Below are 19,168 nucleotides of genomic sequence, written 5' to 3' on the forward strand. Positions count from 1 at the left end.
TCAAGCAAGCGAACAATAAGAAAACATGCTAATTTTATCATGCCTTAAAACCGAAGACTTGTTATGACATGAAACGTCATCTGAAATCCGATGACAATCATTTCCAGTAGGAAGTCGATTTGCAATTTATTTTCAAAAAGACTAAATAGATTACTAGTAGATTTTTTATATGTAACAAACTAAAACTGAGGGAAACACATAAATATAAGAGGAGAACAACGACACAACACTACAATGTAACTAACACACACAGAAACGGACCAAGCATCAGACAAAATCCCACGAGAATAACAAATATAACATCAAAACCAAATACATGAATTTGGGATAGACAAGTTCCGTGACACGTCTTATCGCAATGTCAATTTACACTCAAAAATAAGAGAAAACAAACGACGCAACGTTAAATTGTAACACACACAGAAACGAACTATAATATAACAATGGCCATATTCCTGACTTGGTACCGGACATTTCTAAAGGAAAAAATGGTGGGTTGAACCTGGTTTTGTGGCATGCCAAACCTCGCACTTTAATGGCAATGTTAAATATAACATAGAAATGACAACATAATATTACAGGACTACAATACAAATAAATAGGAAAACGTATTAGACAAAGAAACACATGATTAATGAATAACAAAAAGCATCATGCCTCGTCCACACAAGACTCACCAGTGACGCCCAGATATAAAAGATCGAAAGCGAAAAAAAGTACAAAGTTGTACAGCACTGAAGATCAAAAGTTCAAAAAGGTTGTGTCAAATACGGCTAAGTTTGTATGCTTGGGATAGGAACATCCTAATTATTTAGAACAATTAATGCTATTGCAAACAGTAAATTTTAAATTTTATCAAATGAATATAACAGATATACATAATGAAACTGTAGTATTAACTCATTACATAAAACAAACACGAATACATAATGAATGACCAACACAGAATAGACACACCCGACTCAGTCCATGCCTCAACGCAGTAAATTATGAAAATGACGTCACATACGACGGTGAAAAGGCATTAAAAATTACGTCACATACGATGGTGAAAAGGCATTAAAAATTTGAATATATGAAATTTCTGAAACAGCAGAAAAATTACGTCACATATGAAAAACTTTATCTCAAAAGTAAGATAGAATTAGGATTGATTAAAGATTAAAATAGAACTAAATACTGATATTGCATTTAACACAATGCATATTGCAATACTTATTAATAGCAATTAACTATAATATATATATGTGCAGTTTGTTATGAATCCAACTTCAAACGTAAATTATCGTACAGATTATGTTGACCAAAATTAAATCTAATAAATGACGGCGGTGATTAATTTTTGTTTCCTTAACACATAAATATAATAGAAAAGACGTCAACACATTTGACAAAATCCGATGAGAATTACAAATATAACATTAAACATTTAAACTAAATACATGAGTTTGGGATAGACAAGTACCGTAACACGTCTTATAGTAATGCGAATTCACACTCAGCAAAACAGTCACAATCGGGAATAAGTCATGTTTGGTAATTAAAAGATTAGACGACGTAATGACAAACCACAATCTACCATGTGGTAAAAATGTAACACTGTTAAAGCCGGGCATCTCTTTTTTTTCAGATATCCTTTTTACTAATTCTTTTTCTTTTCAGTGTTTATTGGATTAGAAATGGGTGTGTCTTCTTCATGATAATTTAAAAAAAAATATCTTATTAATTGATACTAAACTAGTATATGGTGACCCTTACCCCTTCCTTTATCTTTCTTTCGTAAAAACAAGTCCCTACATCGAAGTTTTTGTCCACGTTACATGTAAATGATAGGCAATTATCTAAGGTTGCCTGGACCCAAAGTCCCAGAAACTTAAAGTTATAGAATTTCTATAACTTATGTCTTAATTAGGATATGACAACCTTTACCAAGCTCAACTTAAATCGTAAAGAAATACTTTCGGCAAGGTGACAATGATATGTCATGACATAAGGTTGCCTGGACCAAAAGACCGTAGTTGGTCAATTTGTAGAATTTCTATAACTGAGGTCCAACGTTGGGGTATGGCGACCCTTAACCATACCTACTTTAATTCGTAAAAAGTGCCTTATATTTTTACCTGATATGGGCAAGTTTGCCGCAAGGATTTTTTACAAATTAAAGTTTGGAGGGGTAAGAATTAAGATACCAATTTTTTTTTTAATTTATCTTTAACACAAACATTTAAAAAATGATGGAAAATATTAAATGAATAAGAAAGTTGTTATAGAATTATATATTGTCAATGGCATTCGACCACTTCAACAGTGGTTTAAGCAGAAACTGAAATTTGATTCCATTTCTGGTGTGTCAAGAGAAACAAATTCATTCAGAAAAGTAAAAAAGATCTTGACCTTTCCAAAAGTAGAAAAGTGACAATATAACACACACTAATACAAGAAAAACAATGTCTAATGTTCCAAAAAGTAACATTGATATTATTACAGTAGCTACTAGTGCCGATCCAGGCTTCCAATATCTGTTCGCATGGCCTCTTACGATATTTAGACGATCGGGCTCGGGTTCTATATCATCATTTTGCTCCCGTGGTAAAACCTGAAAAAGTCAAATAATTGTCGTAAGTTGCTTTTATTCTAAACATACAAAACGCTAGGGTAAATATAAATAAAAATAAACAAGACATGGTCCCTTTTCTAATTTTCTAATTATTTCGAATGTAGTGACTAGCAGTACATAGACTATAAATAAGTTTTTCGTTTGAATATTTATCATTAATGGGGTGTTGCCATGCTAAGCTTTCTATACGGTATACGTTTTGCTCATGAATTGGTGACATTTATTTTTTTATTTTAAACATCATTTTTCTCGTGTTGAGAGTTATCTCGTTGGAAAGCATACTACATCTTCTTATTTGTACATAAGAATAAAACATGCGCACTATTTACATGTATTAAACAATCCAAGGAAATAATTAATTTCTATCAAGTGTTTAATGACGATAGATAACATTTTGGGTTAATATACCTGTGTCATAAGTTGGAGGACAGGAACATCCAACGATGGGATTACAGTTCTAAGGTATTTGTTTGTAGGATCCACTTCAGAACAATAGTTATTAATCCGAACAAACCTTGTAACTGGGATACCCAGTAAACGTCTAAATTTTGTTTCTTTTTCTGTTACATCCGGGTTTGATGAGAATGCCTCTGAATGTGTCATTACACCATACACGGTTATGTCTAAAAGTTAATGTAAAATATAAAATTATAATAAACATATATTTGTAACCTTAACAGTACAATTACTACTATAATAGCGTTATGTAGCGTTTCCTTTCCATATTGCGTCGCTGTTCGAAATTACCTCATTCGATTAAACAAATAAGTATGAGTTCGTTTAACGATATCTTTACAATTTTACTTTTATTTGACAAACAATTATATTAATATCTATAAACCTTATATTTGTAAATTCCATATTTGTGCACATGATTTGAATATTGACAAAGGATGATTATAAAAAATTTGGTTTAAGTGAACATCATTCTTCCATTTTAGGCAACATCACTTCCGTTCCAATGTGCAGGTGGGAGAAAGGTCCGCTGATGTAGGCCCTGAGGTATCAGGTGCCCTCAGGTATTCGGGGTATTTGTCATCGATTAATTCGCACGAAAATATAGTTCCCCATTTGGATCAATCTTAATACATAATTTAAATGTGACTTAATACAAAGGAGAAAAACAGACACAATGCTTGGATAATAATCCTGTAATAAATTAATTTTTTCATTCTATTATAAATGTAAAACTTCATGGACGTTAAATTGTTTATGTAATGTATTTGTTGTTGTGAACTTAGTTAATTTGAGTTAAATTGGTTATGTTCGTTGTTTTTTGGGTGACCTCAGGTACCCCTGTAATAAAAGAATGATATATACATTGCTAGCTTATATAATTATGCTGTAATAAACTAATTTCTTTAACAAACATAACCCAGGTAACCTCTGTAATTAAAGAATAGACATATTATGCTATGGTGGAATAAACGAATTTCTGTATTCTAAATGTAGGACTTCATAGACATTACGTTGTTCATATAATGTATTTGTTAAGGTGACCTGAGTTTACTTGAGTTAAAAAAAATTGGGCGGTACTCCTATAATTACAGAATGGAAGTTACTATAATAGAAAACATAATTATGCTCTCATTCTAAACAAAGGACTCCGTCAACATGATGGACATTGCATAGTTTTTCATGTTTTTAAGGAGACCTGAGTTAACTTGAGTTGAATAAGTTATATTTGTAGAGTTGTTTTAGGCAAAGGTGACCACAGGTACGTGTACCCCTGTAATAAAAGAATAATACATTCAATGCTTGGGTATATAATTATGCTGTAATAATCTAACTTCATTTTAAATGGACGTTGTATTGTTTATGTTATGTATTTGTTAAGGTGAACTGAGTTTTGTTAAGATGAATTGGTCGTATGCGAAGGTATATAATTATGCTGCAATAAATAAATATCTTCATTCTAAATGTAAGAATTCATGGGCATAATGGATATTCCATATTTCATGTCATTTATTTGTTAAGGTGGCCTGGGTTAACTTGAGTGAAATTGGTTGGGTTTTTTTCGGGATGACCTCATGTATCCTTGTCATGAAAAAAATAATAGATACCGTGCTAGGATATAGAATTATGCTGAGGTAAACTAATTTCATTATTCTAAATGTTGGAATTTATGGACGTTTTAATATTCATGTTATGTAATTTTTAAGGTGAACTGAGTTTAATTTGAGTTAAATGATCGAGTTATATATGTTGGTTTTGTTGAAATGACCCCAGGTACCCCTGTAACGAAATAATAGATTCAATCCTAGGATGTACAATTAATAAACTCATAATAAGTCGGAACTATAAGTAATGTTGTGTGTTATAAGGTGGAATCTAATAATCATATGGAGTCAACTTGTTGGAATGATGAAGAAATAATTGCATTACAATGTCGACTTGCTAATATAAATGTAATAACATAGTAATAAGAAGTCGACATCATAAATTCAACTTGTAAACTGATTAAGTCGACTTGTTTATTTGAAGATGAGGTAAAACCACGTGACTTCTTTGGAAAAACATAGGTCTATTTTTAAATCGATTTCCATATTTTATGTGTTTAATGTGCTTCGGTTGTGTGAGTTATTTTGAATGAAAATATGAGAAAAAAGTACTCAAAAATTTACAATATTTCGTACTTAAGGGGGATATACCCCCACTATTTAGTCAGGCCGTTTATTTTCATATTTCTCAAATGGAATCAGTACTATACTAAATTTGTGAAGGATTCCACGGAACCTTCTATCTCGCCTGAGATTGATATTGACTCTAAAAAGTTCATTTTTTTCTGTAACATACAAGATTTAACAAATATTTTTTTTGTAGATGCTTTATCTTGATCTAAAAGATTAACTCATATACAACGATACACGGTTTATAACATAAATGAAGATTTACTTTATCAGGACAAAACAGTTTTATTAACTGCAAAACAAAACGCTCAGAATTGTACTTCGTGTCTGTTTGTTGTTGGGATATAAAAGTTCCCGGCCATGTGTACTCTGTGTATCATTTTTATTTGTATCCATCTGATGAGTTAAGACTTTTTCAATTGATTTTTATAGTTCACTTCTATGTTGTAATTTTACACCACTGTCCCAGATTAGGGGAGGATTAGGATCCTGCTAACATGTTTAACTCCGCCACATTCTATATGTATGTGCCTGCCCACTGTCAGGAAAACTAAGAAGATGTGATATTGTAACGTTTGTGGGTCATCGTAAATTCCCCTTTTTCTATTTTTAGATACTATATATAACTATAGTTGTCCGGTCACTTTTTCGCGGGGATCGTTTATCTCATGCTTGAACTCAATGTCCAGACTTGGATATTTAAACCTCGTCAGGGCAGTATTTCTTTAGATTGGGGAAAACTTTCGTACCGGTAAGTTGTACTTTAAAATTTCATTTTATTTTGTATTTTGATGTTTGACTTAAATATTTATTTCTTCTCATTTGATATATTTCTTTTCGGTCTTGTAGTCAAACAGTTCTAAAATATTAAATTACGTCTCCGTTCTAGAATAAATTAAGGGAATTGTACACTAGCTAGAGATTTTATGATTTCGGGTTTATAAAGAGATGGAGTTCATTTTGATAGCGATATTTAAACAGATGGCTAATCCGAGGGGTATTTTGGAGTAACGGTCGTCAATCTACGGAATTGTTCGTGCCTTACTCTGACCTAGAATTTTGTATTATCGCATGTTTTGGTTTTGGATCTTGAACTGGTCAATGATATTGAAAAACGTTTTCAGACATTGCTCTGGTTGGATTGAAAATTAAACAGGTATAGAGAAATGCGATGTTTTTTTATACTGGATCGATTTTTGTTCCCTAGTCATAGAATAATGAGGTTCATGATCTAGTCTAACAAAGTCGGTGGGAACCAGTTGGATAATTATTTTGTCTCGGAAGGTTGACGTCACAACTTGATTGATTGGATAATATTTTAGTTAAAGACGACTAGTGTACAGCTCTCAATATTTTAATAAAACGGACACCTCAAAATTCTAGTATCATATTATTTTATTCCATTAGATAGCACTAAGGCCAAACGCTTCTTGGAATTGGTAAACTTGTAATGGGTATTTTTCACCGCATCGTTTGTTCCAAAAAAAAGGTGAAGTTCGACAATGTATTGAAATTCTGAATTGATATTTTCACATGGAGATACCGCGATATTTATGTATTTATATTGTCTTTGTCTATTAAATATGAAACTGTTTTATGAATTTTGGTCATTTGTTATATGAGCAAATACATTGCTTGGCAAATCGTCATCACTGTCATATTTTAGGTTTCATATACCTGTCACTTATTGAATTTATTGTTTCGTTGTATTGTCAGTATGCTGTCAGAAGTCCTGGAGCGAAAGCACAGGCCGAACCCTCTCTACCAGTAGCGTAAACGGCTGAGCTAGCGGGGTAATGTAATGAGACAGATTATGAAAGAAAAATACGTTTACACACGAAAACCCATTTACGTTGCAATATGATAGCCAATAACACATATCTCCAAAACATACCAAATCACTGAGAAGTAAACAGCTATATGTCACTATATATGGTATTTAACAATGAGAAAAAAAGCTACTGCATAGTAAGCTATGAAAGATCCCGAAATGATAAATGTGAAAAAAAATGAGAAACATTACAATCTAAAAGACGAAGACGCCAACGCGATTATTATTGACGAATGCATAACTATTTGCTTTGTCTCACTTCCGCGATATTAATGTCGCAGGCTTGACACAAATCAAATGAATAGTACTAGTACTTTATTGTCAACAAATGAAACACTTTTAATCATCTCACACTCAATTACATGGAAACAACGGATAATATGTGTTCCAATTGTCGAAACCATAATTCCTTCCGCTTTTCCTCGAGGATAACCTACCATATTCGACAAAATCACTGGGTTTGTAATTTCACGAATATCATGACGACAGGTGACTTACGTTGAGCAGGATCAGCCAACTTTTCGAGATCTTCGCCGGATTTTGATGAATTGGCCAGTAATACCTGTGCATGTGATTTTTTTTTGGATGACCTCATGTAACCTCTGTCATTAAAGAATAGTACATACTATGCTATTGTAAATAAGCATGCTTCAATAAGCTAATTTCATTCTTTCCAGGGGTATTGGATGTTACTCCACAAAAAAAACCCACTTAACTCAAGTTAATTCATGTCACCTTAACAGATATATGACATAAATATGTCTCATTTCTACGAAGTCCTTAATTTAGAATGTAGAAATTAGTTCGTACAGCATAATCATATACCTAGCATTGTATGTACTATTCATTTATTACATGGGTACCTGAAGTAGCCCGAAAATAACCGTGTATTACAGAATACATTATTACATATTTTATTCCTTCATTATATAGGAACCTAAGGTAAAAAAAAACACAACAAATATAACTCATTTAACTCAAATTAACTCATTTCATATTATAAATACATGAAATATATTATGCAATGTCCATCATGTCCATGAAGTCCTCAATCTGAAATGAAGAAATTAGTTTATTACAATATAATTATATACCCTTTGGTTGTATCTTTTATTCTTTCATTAAAGGGATACCTGAGGTCTTCCCAAAAACACAAATATAAACCATTTAACTAACGTAAACAAAGGTCACCTTAACAAGTACATTACATAAACAATACAACGTCTATGATGTCTTATATTTTAAAAACTGAAGGAATTAGTGTATTACAGCATAGTTATATACTATTGGATTGTATCTTTTATCTTTTCATTAAACGGGTACCTGAGGTCATCCCCAAAAAAATAACAAACATAAACCATTTAACACACGTTTACTCATGTCAAATTATCAAGCACAATACATAAAAAATACAACGTCCATGACGTCCTAAATTTAAAATGAAGAAATTAGTTTATTACATCATAATCAAATAACCTAGCATTGTATCTATTATTCATTCATTCATTACAGGTGGTAACTGAGGTCTTCCCCCCCCCCCCAAAAAAACGAATTTAACTCAGTCTACATAAAAACAAATACATTACACAAACAATACAACGTCCATGAAGTCCAACATTTTAAAATAAAGAAATAATTGATTGTAGAATGATTATATACCCTAGCCTTGTATCTATTATTCACTCGTTACAGGGGGTACCTGAGGTAAAAAAATAAAACCTTATTAACTCAAATTAACTCAGTCCATCTAAACAATACATAACACAAACAATACAACGTCCATAAGGTCCGACATTCTAAAATAAAGAAATTAATGTATTACAGAATAATTATATACCCTAGCATTGTATCTATTATTAGTTCATTACAATGATACCTGAGGTAACCCCCCAAAAACAATACATTTAACCCATTTAACTCATGTTATCTTAACAAATATATGATATAAACTATGCAATGTCCATCATGTCCACGAAGTCCTACATTCGAAATGAAGAAACTAGTTTATTGTAGCATAATTAAATACCATAGCATAGTATTTACTATACTTTAATTACGGAGGCTACCTGAGGTCACCCATAAAACCCACAAAATACAACCAATTCATCTCCAATAAACTTAGTTCACCTTAACAAATACATAACTTAACCAATACACCGTACATGAAGTCCTAAATTGGAAATGAAGAAATAAGTTAATTACAGCATTATTATTTAACCTTAGGCTAGCATTTTATCTATCATTCATTCATTACAGAGATAACCAAAAAATAGCGAGCATAACCCATTTAACTTAAATTAACTCAGTTCACCATTACAAATACATTACATAAACAATACAACGTCCATGAAGAAATTATTTTATTACAGCATAATTATATACCCAAGCATTGTATCTATTTTGCTCTTTGGTTTTAAGTCACATTAAAATTTGATATTAAGCATGTTAAGATTGATCCAAATAGGGAACTATATTTTCGTACTTTTTAATTGATGACCAATTCCCCAGGATACCTGAGGGCACCTGATACCTCAGGGCCTACATTAGCGGACCTTTGGTCTACCTGCTGCCAATGTTGAGCATGTGGTTTGAAAGACATCATGCTATATTGCACGAATTAATCGCCAAATTATATTCTTATAATTGACAATCAGCACTCCTGCCATTAGGTAATTGTGATGAAGTACCTGCGGAACAAACATTATTTCTAGTTTTGCACAATGACGATCACTAAGACGCTTGAGGAACGTTAATAGTGCAGGGATACAGGCGATCCCCTCTATCTGGTAAAAGATTTTTCCGATGATGGACATAACTCGAAAATTGTCTATTTAAGTTGGTATGGGAGTCTTAAATAAAAATGATAGAATTTGTTCATACATTGCAAAAACGTAGTATCTATTGATATATGTTCAAAAATATAATAAAAAAGATAGGGTCACCGTACGTTATTTCCGGCTAAAATACAAAATATGAAAATTCCATATAGATTCCTTCAGAATGCACTGTTTTAGAGTTACCTCTCCTTAAAATGCCAATTCAAAAACATTTAAAAACAACCAAAAATAATCTAGTCTTGTAAAAATATTAATATATTAAGAAATTGTTCTTGATTTCCATTTTTAGAACGGTAAATACTATCATTTCTTATGAATCAAGCATCTTGCAATCTGATTGCCAATAAGACAGCTATTCACCAAGACTTAGTTCAAATAGATGCAAACAATCATAGGCAACCGTATGGCCTTCAACAATAAGAAAACCAAGACCGTATATAGAATGTAGTAAAGGGGGGTACGGAACACGGAAACACGTGAAATGTAAATCGCAAAATCGTAGCACGAAAAATAAAAATCGGGAAAAACGAAGCACGAGAAATAAAATCGTAAATATTAAGAAAAAAAGTACCAGAAGTTATTACACAGCCGTTCTTGGAGATCATGTAGACATTGTTAGTGGACATCAAGACCTTGTGGTCACCTTTTTGCGTATGTTACTTGCATCTGATTTGAAAAAAATATTATTATGATGGACTTTATTACATGTATAGCATACATATACAATAGAAAGTAGAATGGTAAAAATATACATCAATTTCTATTATATTACACAAGTTTCAAAAGGTACTATAACTCACTGAGTTTGAGTTACTTCCAATTCAGTTTTTAATCAAATGCGGAACGATGCAAGAACGAGAAATTAAGAGCACCGACACGAAACACGGAAAATAATTAAGGGGAAATACGAAGCACGCACATCGAACCAAACACGATAAAACGAGAAATAAAACACCAAATCACGAAAACACGTAAAATGAAAAGTCCGAAAACGTTGCACGAAAATAACCCTTTACCACCCTCTATATAGTCGACTCTAAAGGGCCCGACATGAAAATTATGAAACATTGCAACGGCTGAATTTAAAACAATACAATTTACGAAAAACAAATATGACAGACCTGAACCAACGACAACCACCGAACTACAGGCTCCTGACTAGTGACAGACAAATAAAGATCGTTCCTGGGCTATACTTATTATAATAAAAAAATTGTAGTATCATGTATAAGATAATTGATAATTCATTTTTAATGTAGTTTATGCTTCAAGATGATTATAATTATATATGAATGTTAATGAGACATGGTGAATTTGTAATTGTACTTGCTTTTGGAAAAAAGTATTACTTAAACTTACCTTTATCACTGGCGATGTCAGCTATCATCCCAAACAAATGGTCTGGTAAAACAGACTTAGGGTTACACGAACAAACAGCTATAATACGGTCTACCCGTTTGTTAACAGGTCTGCTGTTGTATTTTATTCTTAAGACATTTTCTCCATATTTCTTTCCGAATTGGACGACATCTGAGAGATGCTCATTCTCGGCCAATTTTCCTTTCAAAACTATGTTTAGAAGTTCTCTGTTAAGTTGGGAACCGTCGTCTTCAAATCCGGTCATATCTATGAACGTAGGGAACAACAAGTTATCCTTTTCTCTGTAATAGACTTCCTTTTTGAAGCTAAAATATTGAAATAATTTTGTTTACTTTCCTGTGGGGAACATCTTAAACCATATACTTTTTTAATATTACCGACATTTGACCATGAAGTATATTATTTTACGACAGTAAAGAACAGTCTCGTACTCGGTCATGTAAGACCGACTGAAAAGGCAAGCGTATGGCAGGACTGTGCAGTAACATTAAAGGGAGATTTGGAAATGCACAACTTTTCAAGGAAGGTTATGATAGAAGAGTCCAAGTGTCAAAAAAGTTCTCTATTAAGGTAGCACTACAGTTAGAATTTTCTGACTCCAACCAACAGTCTTTAAAGATTAATTTCTCAAAAACTACTCAATGGATGTTTAAAATCTTTTACTCATTTTAAAGCTGAAATATTACTCTTTCTTAATCTATAGCTAAATTAATTTTTGGTATAATAAATCTCAAAATATAGCTCATTAATTGACAAAAAAGTGGTCATCCAACTTGGATGAAAATTGCACATTGAGGTCAAATGGTAGTAAAATTTTGTTTTCATCCCTTTAATCAACCATTCACAATAAACAAAACCGTGTCTCAGATTTTTGATGTATGCCTCCAGTAAGATATATTGATTTAACTGCTGGGTGCCAAACCTCATTTCACCTTTCATCTTACAAGACCTATAAATTCATTTAGAAACAAATTATCCAAAAACTGGGACACGGTATTGTAGAAAATACTCCCTTTAATCACATATATCAAGGTCTAGCCAAAGGAGGTACCCATAAAGTTTCTACTTCCATTTTTTGCTAACAATTCTCATGAAAAATTGTTCTGAGAAATCACCTAAAATTTGAATTTCCCCCTTAGAACCCCTACAATTGCAACATAAATACAAAAATTCCACAGGAAACACCACAGGAGTGTTCTGACACCATTATTACATCAATAGAACCACACAGTGTGTGTCTTTGATGCTTTTATACTGTAAATTTTGCATTATTAGTGCAATGTCTAACACTAACTTAGCATTTGGCGGGAGTTTGACGTCACAGATTTGACCAACATCTGTAATGTAGTAATGAAATATAGACAAAGCTCCGCCTCTAACCAGGCAGTCTAAGATAAGGGAATAACAGGATTGACCAGCTGCATAATAATCATTATTTACCATCATTATTCTGGCTATAAAGAATAATTTTCATTTGTATTTTAAAAAGAAATAAACTATGATATTAGCTAGAACATTATAATTGTGCAAATAAAGACATGTTATTAAGATCAAGACCATCCCCTTCCTGAAAATAGACTTTCTCACATGATTTTTTAGTTTTATGGAATTAAAAATTTCACATATTAAAACTTAAAATTTATTAAAATGCCCAAAACTCCTAACAGAAGACATGCTCATCATTTTAATTTAGAAGAACAAAGAGACCATTTTATACAGGCAGTAAGAAATGTTGTTACACTCATATCCATAGTTTTTTTTTTTTTTTTTTTTTTTTTCTTTTTGGAAGATTTTTTCCTGTTAGTTTTTTTTCCTTTTCATATCTTTCTCTCCTTTTCTTCATTTACTTCCATATTATATAAATTACTTTTGTTGCAATAAATATTTATCTTGTGGTCAAGGATTAACAGCTGGACACTGGTATCAACAGATGATTGACATAATAGCTCCTCCTCTAAGATCATATATTTAGATTAATTACCATGTGCTTTTATTTACATAAGTTCATTATCAATTTACTCCCTGTTGTGATATGATAATGACTTTGGGATTTTAACAAACTGTGCAGAATGATATTTACTTCAAAATTATGTGACAAAACAAATATCTTCAAAAAATCATTGTTAGACTGTAGTGCTACCTTAAGTTTAGGTTAACAGGTAACACACACATTATGACTTTATTTGCAAATCATAGAAATATTACTATATTTCAATCATGATTGTGGTCGTAAGAAGGGCAACACAAAGCAGACGGACATTCAAACTCTTTGTTGACTCACTGGCACTCATACCACATGTTCTTTTATCTACCATAAAAAGAAAAAGAAGAAAAAAACGTCATCATGATGCCTAAAAATTATATAAAAAAACCCAACCATACAGACTAACAATAGTACCAAAACACAACATAAAATACGAATTTGAGTCCTTTCCAATAAGTTTTGTCAGTTTGCGTCTTATGTTGACGTGCTGTATTTATAATCAAACCTGATTTACGTGTCTGTCAAAAACTTAAATACCATGCCTCGAGATCTGTGAATTGTGTCTGGCATATTTCGTTTAATTTATTATTATTTGTTATGAGCATTGATTTCTTTATGAATTGATTCATGCCGAAGTTTCCTATACGGTATTGGTTTCTGCATATATAATTGAATTATGTGCGGTGACCTATAATCGTTAATCCTTGATCCCAGTCCTTTATCGCTCTGGGGCCTGTTTATCGAAACTATCCTAAGTTCCGTCCTAAAAATTTCTTAGGACAGAATTTAGGATAAAGTTAGGACCGACTTACGACACGTCTCAGCATGCACATCGAAGCTATCTTAGGAATATCTTAGCTAGGACGTCCTAACCAATATCCTAAGTATTGACGGAAAAGAAAATACAAATTAAATATGGGAAAAAATAAATATGATATCATATTTTATCAATAGTTTTTTTTTTAAATATGGTTAATCAAACCTAATTATAAGTTTTAGATTAAAGGAAAAAAATAATTATTGTATAATAATTGTATATTTAAACTGTATAAAACAAAACAGAAGACAAAAATAATAACTACGCATTATATAAGAATGTAATATACTATAATTGTAAACTAGATATATAATCGGTAAAAATCATTACATTTTTTTGAGTGAGTTGAATTCGAAGTGTCACGGTTTCATTCTTTACAGCTGAAAGGCAAATCTCGTGCATAAATACTGACATATTTCAACTATTTTACTACTGCTAAAAATTAATACGTGTGAAAATGTACAAAAGACGAAATTCGAATATCCTAACGTTAGGACCATCCTAAGACCATCTTAAGACACCTAAATTGGTATCCTAAAGTTAGGACAATTCCTGGGATTTTCCTAAGTTGAGACATGTTTGATAAACCCACTTAGGATTAAGATGTGTCCTAAATTGGTCTTAGGACACGTCCTAATCTTAAGAGAGCTTCGATAAACAGGCCCCTGGTCATAGGCGGATCCAGGGGGGGGGGCTCAGCCCTGGGGAGCCCCCCCCCCCCCTTTTCGTGGGAAAAATTTGGTTGATTATATAGGGAATCATTGAAGCATGACTGGAGCCCCCCCCCTTAAGTCAGTCAGCGGGCCCCCCCCCTTAGGAAAAGTTCTGGTCCGCCACTGCTGGTGCACGTTAATAATTGTCCTTTTGGCACTAGCATACCACATTTCTCATTCTTATATCAGTAATAAATACTAGACTAAGTAATTTCCAATTAGTCACCTTTTAAGTCGTCTAGTAACTTGTTTACCATTAGAACTAAAACTCCCATGTTTTGCATGTTCTATCCACCGATCGTTGCTTAAACTAGCTAACACAGTATTAAGGAATGCAGATTTCCCACAGCCAGGTGGTCCTAAAACTGCAATATTCAGAGGCCTTTTTCCTGGTAAGGTGGTTCCTAATAATTTTTTTCATTCGTTCAATAAATCTTGCTTTTGAACATACATAGGATCTTTGGTTGGATCATCATAAACATGGATAGTAAATTGGTTGTTTTTATTTGCCTCTTCGTCAGCATTCGAATTTAAATGATGGTCTTTATGATGCCCCTCAGAATTTGGCTTCCATTTGTCGACTTTTTCCTGTAAAAAAAATTCTCTCAAGTATCTCAGAAAAATGTTCCATAAATTTGCATTGTATTGTGAAAACTATGTTAAAAAACCAAATCGAATAATACAGTAATGGACGATATCTTTTATACATATAAAGTTATGAAATTCAAAGTGACCAAATGTTGCACTACGGCCAGATATAAGTTTACAATATGTGATCTAAAAAAACACACACAAAAAAAAAACAAATGAAGATCCCAAAACAATAATTATTACATTGTATATGGTCAATAAGACTATTATAAAAGTATTAAGTATATAATTAGATGTTTTGGTGAAGGGGGAGATGCGGATACAATTTGGGTATCCTTTTAGCATCTACAATAAATCAATTGAATAAAGTCCATGCTTCAGTAAGGAGTACCCAAACAAACATAATTATTTGTATAAGAGAGGTACACTAGTGTACTATGACATTATATGGTTAGATGCTGACAAAGTATCAATTAGTTATGATTAGGTGTTTAGGATTAGAAGTGAACACACAAGTGTGATATAGTGGGCTAGTGGTCTTTTATGACAACATCCCAAGTTGAAGGTAAAATCAACAACAAAAGCTTCCGACAAAGAAGTGGAATAAGAAAAAAAAAACATCGTGTTAATATTTTGTAAACGAGTATTTCATGAACAGTTGAAAATACAAAAGTAAGACAGAAGAAAAATGAATTGACGACGACAGACACACAAACAAATATCACCATATCACGAATACTTAAAAAAAAAAAGCAGTGATAAAATACATACTTTTGATTGTCCTTTCAATTTTGTTCACAGTTATGATTTGTCTACTCTCTGCACTACACTTCCACACAATCTTATCAATAATAAGTTTTCATATTTAATTGAATGGTCTTTTGAAAAAAATCATTGCAAATTTATTTGCTGCAACTGGTTTTAAGCCTTTTTCGGTATTTAAAAAGAAATATATGCTAGATACACTTACTGGAAATGTGAAGATATGACTGAAGCTTTACATTTTGAAAGCCTGGACAACATATGTGTACGTTTCGGCGATAAAGTGTATCGACATGTAGTAGGTATTCCTATGGGCACTAAATGCGGCCCTTTGATATCAGATTTATTCCTGTATTGCTATGATTCTCAGTTTATGACCAAAATCAGTAAAGACACGTCATTGTTACATTTGGTTGATACATTCAACAATACCTGCCGTTATCCTGCTGATACTTGTTCGTTAAATAATCCAGAGCTCTATAAATAAACTACCAAAATTTACCCAAAAGAGCTTTCTTAAACTTAATCCAACTTAGTTACAACAGTAGTTGTCCATTTCTAGATTTAGATATTTCAATTTAAAAAGGAAAACTTTATATTAAAATTTACGACAAAAGAAGCGGTTTTTCATCATTCCATATTGTTAATTTTCTTTTTAGAACGCGATGTTCCTTTTGGCTCCATCATACGGAGTTTATATATCCCCACTCGTTTGTAGTGACGTCATAGATTTAAGGAACGTTTTCAATGTATCACTGGTAACTTTTTAAGTCAAAGGATTACGTGAAAAATGTCGGTTCTCATTGAAGATTTGGTAAATAATTAAAATATGGAGGTTTCAACAACAACATAATCATGTTCATAAAAGATGAATGGTCGTGATAATTACAAATTGGTGAAATTAACTTGCCAAGAAAAAAGTTTAAAAAATACAAACTTCAAGGTTAATCAAAATAAACAGCTGGGCAATTAGCACATGACATGTACACGCTCGTCGATTTTTGAATTACACCCCAGCTCCTTTGTTCTACCAGGGGTGATCTGAGCCGGATCACTCAAGGTTGATTTTTTTTGTTTTATAAACATTCCCTTGTTTCAGAACATTTTGGCGGGAATGCCTAATCCACTATAAAACTTTGAATTATTTATTGAGAAAAGCACTTTCACAATTTATGTAGACAAAATCCATTGTCTATGCTGGGATTCGAACTCAAGACCTTTAGAATATCAACCTTTAAAATCAACCCACGACACATACCCCTACACCAGGTCGACTAGATACTAAATCTCAGTAATTTAACATATTTAAAGGAAGAAAGATATTTTCAAAAGTGGGTCGAATTGGCAGACCTTTATTCAGTAGTATTTTAACCCTTTTCGTAAATAAGCCGAGTTGTCAGACTGATAGTTCAAAGGAATTTTACCCTTTTTCATAAGTGGGGCGTTGGTAAACAGGAGTGGGGCGATTTTTTTTAGAAAGTGGCGATTAAGTTTGGGCCGATTGGCCAGTGGGGCAAGTTGACATGGTTTCATATTTTTAACATTCTGTTCGGGGGTCATAAAGGGTATATATTATATATTAAATGCGTTTTGTTTAAATATACTTTTTCACTTTTTAGGTCTAATGGAAAATGTTGTTTGTGCTGTATTTAGACCCTTCTACAATGAAATTTGTTTTACATGCACACGTATAAAAATGCGGTTTTTATCCAACGCAATCATAGGTTCGAACATAGTTTTCAATTTAGACTTGTATTATATATTAATATATATAGTGTATTGTAATGGTTGTGTGGCGATCTAAACTAGATTTTATGAATTGTAAATGTGCTTTCGTCTAATCTAAAACAGCAGGGATGTAAAATAGTTATCCCATTCGGACTTGGTGTGTCAGTGTTAGATCGCTCTATTGTCTCCGGCCATCGGTGTGATTTTACACAGACACACCGCGTCCTCATGGAATTAGTATTATACAGAATAAAGTTCTATAACTTCTAATTGTCACATCAGAAATTGAAGAGGAAAACACTGACACTTCCGGAGCACCTGAGATCACCCAAAGATTTTGGTGGGGTCCGTGTTGCTTAGTCTTTTAGTTTTCTATGTTGTGTCTTCTGTACTATTATTTGTCTGTTTGCCTTTTTTTATTTTTAGTCGTGGCGTTGTCAGTCTATTTTCTATTTATGAGTTTGACTCTCTCTCTGGTATCTTTCGTCCCTCTTAAGAGAGGGTATTTTAATTAAGATATAAACCAGTCACCAATGATTCACGACAAGTCCTTTGAAAAAAGCACTCTAAAGGTATTGTCTGAAAATTGGAAACCCATCCCCTTTTTATGAATAAAATCCCATAACTCGGTAACGTAAAATCTAAAATTTACGAAAATCGTAAGTGAGCTTACTTCAATCGATATAAACAATTAACCTAAGTTTCATGACAACTACTCGACGCATTTTGGGATGTTGTCAGAAAAAAGGAAAATTCATCCTTTTTATAGTATGAAACCCCATAACTCAAAAATATAAAATATAAAATATACAGAAATTGAAAGGGAGCTAGCGCTCATAGGACGGAAGACAGTACGGACAGGAGTATACCATAATTCGTTTACGTAAACGGGTGTATACAAAGGGGAAAACCGTGGTCTAGTGGTTGGTGCATCAGACTACTAACACAAACGATCCTATTTCGATTTCTGTTTCGGGATGAAAGATTCAGGGACTGAATTTTCGCCTCTCCCTTGATACCATTTGCGAGTATGGTCTTAAGGAAACGGTGATATTCCGTCGGAAGGGGACGATAAATGGCTGACCCGTGTTTATTATAAACTCATTATAGATACCAGGATTACAATTTTAAATTTACGCCAGACGCGCGTTTCGTCTACAAAAGACTCATTAGTGACGCTCGAATCATAAAGAATTTTAAAGGCTAAATTGAGTACGAAGTTGAAGAGCATTTAGGACCAAAAATTCCAAATACAGCTATAAGGTAATCTATTCCTGA

General features: G+C 32.6%; 1 protein-coding gene across 1 annotated transcript; it reads right to left on the minus strand.

Moving 5' to 3' along the window:
- Positions 1-738: 738 nt before the first annotated feature.
- Positions 739-15,395, minus strand: LOC139522380 (uncharacterized). The gene is made up of 4 exons (XM_071315906.1): positions 15,036-15,395; positions 11,275-11,600; positions 3,026-3,240; positions 739-2,596 (listed from the first exon to the last, which is right to left on the minus strand). Exons 2-4 carry the CDS (start codon positions 11,537-11,539, stop codon positions 2,366-2,368), a joined length of 711 nt encoding a protein of 236 aa, XP_071172007.1. The 5' UTR covers positions 11,540-11,600; positions 15,036-15,395; the 3' UTR covers positions 739-2,365.
- Positions 15,396-19,168: the final 3,773 nt, after the last annotated feature.

The sequence above is a fragment of the Mytilus edulis genome, chromosome 5 (genome assembly GCF_963676685.1).
Source record: "Mytilus edulis chromosome 5, xbMytEdul2.2, whole genome shotgun sequence".
In the NCBI taxonomy this organism is placed as follows: Eukaryota; Metazoa; Mollusca; class Bivalvia; order Mytilida; family Mytilidae; genus Mytilus; species Mytilus edulis.

What these genes read in the sequence shown, in the direction of transcription:
- LOC139522380 (XM_071315906.1), bottom strand. Translation starts at nt 11,539, where the DNA reads ATGACCGGATTTGAAGACGACGGTTCCCAACTTAACAGAGAACTTCTA. An exon ending in TGACATCGCCAGTGATAAAG is followed by an intron (nt 3,241 to 11,274) that starts GTAAGTTTAAGT and finishes ATTAACTTTTAG; the next exon opens with ACATAACCGTGTATGGTGTA. An exon ending in TCCTCCAACTTATGACACAG is followed by an intron (nt 2,597 to 3,025) that starts GTATATTAACCC and finishes TGACTTTTTCAG; the next exon opens with GTTTTACCACGGGAGCAAAA.